This window comes from Urtica dioica, chromosome 3, assembly GCF_054948205.1.
Source record: "Urtica dioica subsp. dioica isolate 48M chromosome 3, U.dioica_male_clone48M_v1_H2, whole genome shotgun sequence".
Lineage (NCBI taxonomy): Eukaryota > Viridiplantae > Streptophyta > Magnoliopsida > Rosales > Urticaceae > Urtica > Urtica dioica.
The window spans coordinates 3,047,861-3,056,939 of NC_142758.1; the positions used below are offsets into that span (position 1 = coordinate 3,047,861).

At 38.9% G+C, this 9,079-nt stretch overlaps 2 protein-coding genes across 2 annotated transcripts; one reads left to right on the forward strand and one right to left on the reverse strand.

Moving 5' to 3' along the window:
* Positions 1-265: 265 nt before the first annotated feature.
* On the forward strand, positions 266-3,978 carry ATP3 (gamma subunit of Mt ATP synthase). The gene is made up of 7 exons (XM_089609165.1): positions 266-497; positions 657-700; positions 905-1,299; positions 1,423-1,545; positions 1,623-1,742; positions 2,509-2,630; positions 3,655-3,978. The coding sequence occupies exons 1-7, from the start codon at positions 418-420 to the stop codon at positions 3,722-3,724; spliced, it is 954 nt and encodes a 317-aa protein (XP_089465291.1). The 5' UTR covers positions 266-417; the 3' UTR covers positions 3,725-3,978.
* Positions 3,979-3,981: 3 nt separating this feature from the next.
* On the reverse strand, positions 3,982-8,701 carry LOC149402073 (respiratory burst oxidase homolog protein A-like). Its single transcript, XM_089609166.1, has 14 exons — positions 8,424-8,701; positions 8,158-8,317; positions 8,021-8,069; positions 7,827-7,940; positions 7,308-7,727; positions 6,448-6,825; positions 6,272-6,367; positions 6,063-6,178; positions 5,871-5,973; positions 5,455-5,640; positions 5,242-5,364; positions 4,999-5,127; positions 4,844-4,922; positions 3,982-4,742 (listed from the first exon to the last, which is right to left on the reverse strand). The coding sequence occupies exons 2-14, from the start codon at positions 8,313-8,315 to the stop codon at positions 4,633-4,635; spliced, it is 2,061 nt and encodes a 686-aa protein (XP_089465292.1). The 5' UTR covers positions 8,316-8,317; positions 8,424-8,701; the 3' UTR covers positions 3,982-4,632.
* Positions 8,702-9,079: the final 378 nt, after the last annotated feature.

A 9,079-nucleotide genomic window follows, 5' to 3' on the forward strand; every position in this document is an offset into this window, starting at 1 on the left:
TAAATTTAAGACGATTTCTTATTTTAAATGAAACGGTAAACATGAACAACAAAAATTAAATACAATGAAATAGTAAAAAATAATATACGTAAAATAAAATTTGAAAAATACTATAAGAAAGAGATATAGGCAATAAAAAATAAATGGGATATTTGATGGGATTAAGTTTGGGAAGGTAGAAAGAGAGTACCGGACATTTCCACATTATCATTTGCTTTTCGGCCCATTCTTGTCCAAGCCCAAGTTCGTTGCAAACTGACCTAAGGGGAGATTCAACATTTTTCACACGAGGCAATTTGTTTTTCGCAGAGAAAAAAGAAACGAAAAAGAAAATAGAAGAAGGTATATTGAAAATAAAATAAAGGGTCGACGCAAACATCTCCGAGCCCTAATCGTGCGATCAGATCTGAAGCGAGAATGGCCATGGCAGCTCTAAGACGCGAAGGGAAGCGATGCTTCTCTCCACTCCCGTCTCTCCGATCATCTCTCATAGCCGAGTATGTAACTCCTCTCCGCTTCAATTTGAATATATATATGCACACACACACACACACACACACACATATATATATATATATTATATATATATATATGTACATATTTTAGGGGTTTGCATATATGATTGAGAACGGAATTGAATGTCGAATTTTGTGCAGAGACCAGACCCCTTGTGGAGTGCGCACAATCTCAACTCAAATTGGTATGTTAGAATTATGGTTGATTCTTTGTTTCGTTTCTGTGAGTGTTTCGTTATTTTTTTTTTAAATTGATTACGCGCTTAGTCTCTGTTATGGAAGTGTTTTATTTCTATTGATTTTTGGTAATGGATATTGAACCAAACATTTGACTGGTGTTATCTTTATTGTTGTAAATCACACATGTTAATCTGGGTATTGTTTATCAGTCCGAACCCGTATGAAGAGTGTGAAGAGTATCCAGAAAATCACGAAAGCCATGAAGATGGTTGCGGCTTCGAAGCTGAGAGCAATCCAGTCCAGAGCCGAGAACTCTCGTGGTCTGTGGCAGCCTTTCACTGCCCTTCTCGGGGACACACCAAGCGTCGAGGCCAAGAGGAACGTCATTGTCACCATTTCCTCCGACAAAGGTCTCTGCGGAGGAATCAACTCCACTTCCGTCAAGATCAGCAAGTTCCTCTACAAGCTGAACGCTGGTCCCGACAACGAGACCAAGTACGTTGTTGTGGGTGAGAAGGCTAAAGCCCAGCTCGTGCGTGATTCCAGGAATGACATTGAGCTCTCTGTAACCGAGCTGCAGAAGAATCCTCTAAACTATACTCAGGTAAAAAAAAAAACCATTGTGCTCTTAAGAATCCGTCGAGTTATTCTACTCGGGTAAAAAGCTGCGAAAAAGTGGACTCGGAAGAATCCTATGAATCACGTCTTTCTGTGGTGCTTTGTTCAGATATCTGCTCTCGCGGACGACATTTTGAAGAATGTGGAGTATGATGCTTTGAGAGTTGTCTTCAATAAGTTCCGCTCAGTTGTTCAGTTTATCCCAACAATGGCAACCATTCTGTCTCCCGAGGTAAGTGTGGCCATTTTGTGGCATGCTATATTCAAAGCCTTTTTGATGGTAGGTAAGAAGCCACTATGTTTGTGTAGGTTGTCGAGAGGGAGTCTGAAGCTGGGGGTGCGATTGGAGAGCTAGATTCTTACGAGATTGAAGGTGGGGATTCCAAGTCAGAAATCCTCCAGAATCTCACCGAGTTCCAGTTTTCTTGTGTACGTACCTTTCAACACAAACCCTTCAAATCCTCTAGAATTTCTTGTTTTAATATAGGCTTCTGATGCAAACCAGTACATTTTGTATTGCTCAAAATATCAAATGAATTACAATAGTCGATCTCAAACATTCGACATTCGAGAGGTCTGTGTTCTCCCTAAGGAATTTTTCCGCCCAAACTGGGTAGTCTCCCGGCCGATAATGCCATGGCCTCGTGGATCTAGTTGGGTCTAACCTAGACATCATGATTATCACAAAACTATTGACAGCCCTAGCAGGCCTCGTGGATTCGAGGTCTTTGTCCAATGGTTTAGCCTATGTTCATGTCTCCATGGTGATAAAGATTAAACCACACTCTAATACCAAATTTGATGAGAAGTAATATATCTTGTATTTTGCTGAAAAGATCAAAGAAATGAAATATGATAGTCGAAGTTGGACATCCTAGAACTCTGTGCTCTCCATGTGGATCCCTCTCACAATTTTCATGATAGTAACCTATACTGATTCTTGTTATTTATAGGTGAATCTAACTTCTAAATATTCCATAAAAATGCTGTATATCCTAATTATTATGATCTATAACTAGAGTCCTTGCAGCTTCTTATCACTTAAGCGACCAAGCGACAAAAAGAGTTCTATGTTTAGATATCAGATTATTAGTTTCAAGCATTCCTTTACTGCACAACATTCTGCAAAACAGAATTTAAAGTGGATAAGTTTTCCTATTTGTATTACTTACTTAAATTCTTGAACTTTTATCAGGTCATGTTCAATGCTGTGATGGAGAATGCTTGTAGTGAGCAGGGTGCCAGGATGTCTGCCATGGACAGCTCAAGCAGAAATGCCGGAGAAATGCTTGACCGTCTTACACTTACTTATAACAGGTCTGTCCTTTTCTTTTAAAATAAAAAAAAAGCATGGCTCACCAGCCATCCTGGGGATCACACCTTTAGTTAGTAGCGTTAGTAAGGGGCCGAAAATCTCCGTATTCATCTACGGATCCAGGAATCTTAATAGAAAAAAAACCAGATATCTCTATATTATAACTTTTCTAAAAGAAAAAAATTATACATGTAAAAAAGTGATTTTTTAGGGCCCCTGCTAGTCCTAATTGGTTTCGTGGTAGCTCTCGTTGGTTACATTCTTGTCCATAGTGAAACCACCCCATTACTTTATGGTGTGAACAAATTGGGTTGTTGATTTTTTAATGGTCTTTTATGATTGGATCAGAGTGAGTATGATGGAGGTTGAAATGAGGCGGTTCCAGGATGAACTAAAACGTTGTTTACTTTTGTTGAAATGGTAGAAATGTACAGAATTCATTATGATCACTTGTTGCCTCAAAATCAAATATTAATGGTTTACATATTCTTATGAAATTGAGAATACGTTAGCCTGCGACCATTGGGATATCAGGCTTGTGTATGGAGAATATAGAGCTTTTGTATTTGGAAGGAGGAGGTTTCGTGGTGTATTAAGTTTTTCTCTTATTTTGCTGACTTAAACAATCTAGGCTGAGAAAGACTGGATATATAGGCCCAGATTGTCAAAAGTTATCCAAAATACCTCGTTCAAGGCGTATACATGAACCCTCATGAAGCTTCCATGGAAAATGCTAACGTTGGTAGAGCATAAGTTTTGCCCCGGGCTGAAGAGGCTTAAACCTCTGAAGCGGGGTTTGTTTGCCTGCCAAGTTGCCCTTTCAAGCCATAAAAAAGAAACGCAGAAAGTTTGTTGCTTATTATCTAGAGATATCCATTTAACCAGGGAATAGTGGTGTATCCCTTGTGTTCCCTAAATCTTGAAATTGGGATGGTTGGTTATTTTGAAAAATGTTCCTGCTTCTGTACTAGAACTTCTGACCGATTTTTAATTTTTTTAATTTTTTTTAAAAATTTATTTCTATAGGACTCGTCAAGCAGCTATTACTACAGAGTTGAGTGAGATTATCTCTGGAGCAGCAGCGCTTGAAGGCTAAGAAAAAGGACCGCAGAGATCGTGGCAGAGATCGTGACGAAATAAGGTTTTTTTAAAGAGGACTTTGTTTGAACATTGTGGTCTTACCTTTTGAGTCTTTTTTTTTTCTTCTTGAAAGCAAATAATTGACCCGGAATCAGACTTTGGGTTATCTGGGACACATTCATGTTTTCCCATAATAGGTACCTTGATTTTGGGCCATAACTTTTTACCTGTACTTATTCATCCTAAATTATTCATGTTTTTTTTGTAAAATTTAATCCCATTGCCTTTACTGTGCAAGTGAACCTTGAAACCAAAGGTAAAATTTGACTTTGCAATTTTTTTTTAACAGTCTGGTTAAATGATTAATATCCAGTAACTAGAAAGATGTTGTGGCAATGCCAACACTTGTTAACATTGGTTTTGACGGAATTAGGTCGCAACAACATCTCTCATGCATTTTTCTTGAAAGGGTCATTTAATATATTGAAATATGAATTTAAGGGAAAACATGAAGAAAAAAAGAGAAAATATAAGGGAGACTAAGAGGTTGGTGAAAAAAATTAAATCCATCAAAATTTATAAATTTTTTTTTTTTTTTTTTTTTTTTTTTCCTTGAACATTTTAAGTTCCCTCGCATTTTCGAGTCTGAACAGACCCTTAAAAGATGTAACTTTGTGTCTAGACCAAGAAAGATGTTCTATGTACAATTTGAGACTTTTTTGGCTTATGATTTTCTGTCGCATACAAATAAATTCAATAATTTTGTATTACATAGTTGAGCCTTTCACTCAATTATCATGTGATAGTAAACAAATATAATAAAATGGATATGGAAATCAATTCCCATTGCTGGTGGTGATGATAGCCAATTAACGTCGTGGAGTCAGTAAGAGACTAAGATAATAATGTCGAAATGAACCAATCTTAATATGTCTCTTTGTGAAATACGAATCTGGTTGTTGTTTTGGTTGAGAATTTGGTGCATAGTCTCTCCAACTCTCTTGCCAAATCAGATGGACCACAATAGAACACACCTGCTCAGCCAATAATTATAATAATAAAACACAGAATAAGTACTAGTTACTGAGCTAGCATTTGAAAAAATGTTAGCAATGAACGTAAGTTTTCCCAATACCAATCTTTGCTCCCCTGTGTCTCCAAGACAGGTTTGAAAAGACGCTGAACCAATTCGGTCTGGCAAAGTGTGTCCATACCTTGAAAAAAAAGGTTCAATTAGTTCTTAGAAAAAAAGACGTGAGTCTTCAAATTTTTGTACTTGATTTGAATTACCGGAGTACGGGAGATGATATCGATTCCATGCTTTGAATGATGTAACGCTTGAACAGCGGTTACTAAAGCTGACCGCGCGTCGCCTTTGCCATATATGCTGGTCAAGAAATTATGTATTTCCACAGCAGACTGTAAAAGAATAGAAAATAAAAATTTATGGCTTTTAAAATTGACACCTGATATTGATACATAAATGTAATTAAATGATATACTAAGATGAAATGGCATTTACAATTCAGGTACCTTCTTTTGGCCCGGCTTTGAAACCTCCTTTAAGACATCTCTGAACCAATCAAAGGAGCTTTGTTCTCTTGTAACCCAGTAAAGGTAAGCTTTCGTAGGCCCAGTTCGCACGCGGTAACGACTCTGTCCAAATGCACGACCAACTCCGTTTAAGAATAAAAATAAAACACAATTTGTAAGACATTCCAGCAACAACATTTAGATGTGTTGTACATGTTTGTTGGTCTGCGATTTTCTGATGCCGTCAACGACATCTTTAAGGACGCTGATGAAAGGTGTCGCTCCGATTCCAAGGCCGATCAGAACGACAGTGTCGTACTTGACGTGGTCTTGCGAAGCTGCCCCGTAAGGCCCGTCTATATGTATCTTCGGATAGTCTTTTGATCCGCTCATTGTTACCTGCAGAAAAAAGGAGTATAAAGAGTTCTACGCTGTCCAGATGATGATCAGTTACCTTAAAAAAATGAAATTCGGAGAGTGGTTTAGATTCCGTATGAAAATCGACAAACATACGAAAAAGGGGTCGCATAGGCTTAGTTTTGGAAGAAAAAAACGGTCACTAGCGGGAAAATATGGACCAATATGGTACATTCAGGGGTCAAAGGTGCTAATGAGTCTTGTGTAATTACCTCTTGAAAACGATTGTACATCCTATAACTCCAGTCTCCGAGAGTCCTGATGTGAACGCTTAGGTGATCGTCTTCTGGAGCCGAAGTTAACGAAAACGGGTGCCTGAGAATGAAGAGAATATCCATTGTTGTTTAGTTAGATCAGTTGTGTAGATTATCTGTAATAATTGCAGGTTATGGGGTTTTGTTTACCATTCAAACGTTGATATTTGAGGGCACTGAATGAATATGTACATGCCACTGTGGTGGCTAAACCCTTCTGGTTTTTGAAATCTGAGGGACAGTACTTTTCCCGGGTAAAAACTTGCCTGAATCCATGAATCCACGTCGTCCATTTGGTAGCAGCACAAAGAAGGCGAAGAAGAAAAAGAAAAATAAAAAGAAAAGAAAATAAAACACACCTTCAAGATTTGAACCTCACAACTGCCCGATCTCACTGCTCTTAGAACGCGCTCCCCCGTGTAGATAAGGACGGGGATAGCGATGTACATCCAAGTCTGGTGGAGGCAAATCTAGCGTTAAAAAAAAGCGTATTATCGTATGTGAGGCGAGTAACGGAGAGTAGTGAAATGCTCACCGTTTTCTCGGCCACATTGTGAGTGAGGAAGAGGAACATGGAGTGAACGAGAAGCAAGACATAGACGGGGACGAACAAGTGGTGAGAGTACCAAAACGCGTTGTAGCCTGTGACGTGCCTGGCTGACCTCGGGAGCGCCGGAGACTGGCGGCGCGTGGCAAGCACGAACGCGACGGCCATGAGAGCCACCATTGCCATCCCAGTGGCCACCTCGGTGGTCGCCAGTATCTCAAGGTACGACGGTTGGTGGTACCCGAATCCCGACGCTATCGTCTTTTGGAAAACTGAGCTATCCAAGTTGCAGATTCTCGGGAAATCGCAAGCCAAGTGCGTCCCGCCGTGGAGAATCACTCCCACCACAATCCCTCCTGCAATCATCTTCTCACCCACACCACATTTAGCATATTGGGTTGGGTATGTTTCGGTAACACATTATTCAACACGACATTGCTAAATAGCCAACATTTGGTAAATCTCAAGTAAATAGTCACTTTCAGACCTAAATCTTAGGTAAATAGCCAACGTTTGGTATATGAAAATGGCTATTTATCTAAAATTTACGTCTTAAAGCGACTATTTACCTAAAATTTACCAAACGTTGGCTATTTAGCAATGTCAAACGTTTAAGTTGGCTATTTTCCTAATGAACCCTTATTTTTAACTTTTTAACATTTTGAACGGTTAAACATTATTAATCGTTCAAACCGGTTATAACCGTGTTTTTAAGAACAGTTAACCAATGAACCATTAGTTTCAGTATTATTTTTTCTTCGTAGCTGGTTAACCGCGGTTAACCATGAAATAAACCTGTTCGGTTAATTTTAACCCGTCAAAATGGCCAGCTTTAGGAGACATTATACCTTGTGGAAGTTGATGTTGTCATTGAAGGGAATGATTGAGTTGATCTTTTTGTTGGTGCGGATCCAGGTGATAGTGTTACGGCAAACAGGCAACAAAATCAAAGCCATGTTGAGCTTTAGCGTCTCTGCGGCGCCTTTGGCAGTGGACAAGCAATATCCCATTACTTCGAAAGCCGTTCTGTGGCGGTATTGGATGAACTTCCAGGCGAAGAGAATGATGCAGAGGAGCAGCCACAGAAACACTATCCAGACCCGCCTCCAATATGATCTGAAGAAAATTTCAGCCTCTGAACTTTTCTCTTGATATTGCTCATCCACCCATGGATATGGATTCGGCTTCTGCGCCATTGTTGGCTGTTTATTATTTGAAATAGAACCCTTTGACAAGCTGATTCGAAAAAGAGTCTCGAACTGGTCTATCTGCAACATCAATCGATGAAGAAAGAAAGAAAAAAAAAACGCGAGTTATTCATATGCTTCCTAGTTGGAATTTTATTGACATCATTAGATAATGTGTACCTCGATGTAGCCTCGTTTTTCCGAGTCGAGAAATTCCAGGACCAGTGAAGCATAGGATTCTGCTTCTTCATGGGTCACCGACAGCTTGTTTGTAGAAGCGCTTAACATCATGAACTGAAAAACAAATTTCCAACAAGTTAAAACTTTCTTACTTAAGTCAAAAGTTATTTACAAGCTTGCGGATACATCCAAACCTGCTTGATGTCATGCTCTGAAATTTTTCCATCCTTGTCTCTGTCAAACCTATTAGAGGTAGAACAACTACTGTTTAGAATGCTAATTTTATTTGCTGGAGTATCAAACACATGACTTTACGTATAAATAGTCTTACAAGTCAAAGAAAATTCTTATTCTTGAATCGAAGGAAGGATAACTCAGGCGGCGCCAATAGCCGTACATTTCGCCTTTTGTTATTTGTGTTTTCTGATCTATTTCTCTCCCTCGCAGAGCTCTTAATAGCTCATTCGCAAACTCCGGCGATTTTTCCATTCCTACAATCAATTAACGTCTCAAACAACCCAAATCCGAGTGCTAAAGTTTATTGAGATCACCAACTAATTGGATGATCAAAAGCTTGTCATCAGAGCCTTTTCTCACCTATACACAACCCAAAGTCAGACCATTTCAAAGCTTTTTCGGAGTCGGTCGAATTATTTGCAAGTCTTTCGAACCGGGCCTCGATATTACTCCACTCTTCCCCGCGACAGCTTCCAGTAGTGCTAAAGAATCTGAGCCATTGATCATCATCGGATGGATCGATACTGTGTAGTTCAGGATCAACCCGTGGGACGATGAGAGGGAAAATACTTGCATTGTTGAAAGAGCAAGAAGAATAAGGAGAAGAAGAGCTAGGTGAGAGAGTACTGGTTGAGCAAGAGGTCTGAGACTCTATCTCCATAATATCTCTCATGCACTTTCCCTAGATTTCTTGAGTTAAGATAGAGAAGTGTAGTTTATGGAGATAGGTTTTGGTTTTCTCTTTGCATGGAAAAGAAGATGAATTAATATATGCACTACTATAGGGTTCTTTCAATGAAGGATAAGAAAAATGAAAGTAATATGGTGGTGTCATTTTATTTTCTTGTAACTTATACAACCTAGTAAGAGTGTATTGTATTTTTTGTTCTTTCCTATTTTAATACATTTATCAACTATTTTAGGGTCGAGTATGATAATTGAGTTAAAAGGAATTTTAAAGCAGGTTATTGGATATTTGGTTGGGAGAAGAAATGAAGGGAGTTGAGAACAGGTAG

Coding starts and splice junctions, on each gene's coding strand:
- LOC149402073 (XM_089609166.1), bottom strand. CDS start 8,315: ATGGAAAAATCGCCGGAGTTTGCGAATGAGCTATTAAGAGCTCTGCGA. Junction 5,365..5,454: donor AATCGCAGACCAACAAACAT/GTACAACACATC, acceptor GCATTTGGACAG/AGTCGTTACCGCGTGCGAAC. Junction 4,923..4,998: donor ATATCATCTCCCGTACTCCG/GTAATTCAAATC, acceptor TTTTTTTTCAAG/GTATGGACACACTTTGCCAG.
- ATP3 (XM_089609165.1), top strand. CDS start 418: ATGGCCATGGCAGCTCTAAGACGCGAAGGGAAGCGATGCTTCTCTCCA. Junction 498..656: donor CGATCATCTCTCATAGCCGA/GTATGTAACTCC, acceptor AATTTTGTGCAG/AGACCAGACCCCTTGTGGAG. Junction 2,631..3,654: donor CTTACACTTACTTATAACAG/GTCTGTCCTTTT, acceptor TTATTTCTATAG/GACTCGTCAAGCAGCTATTA.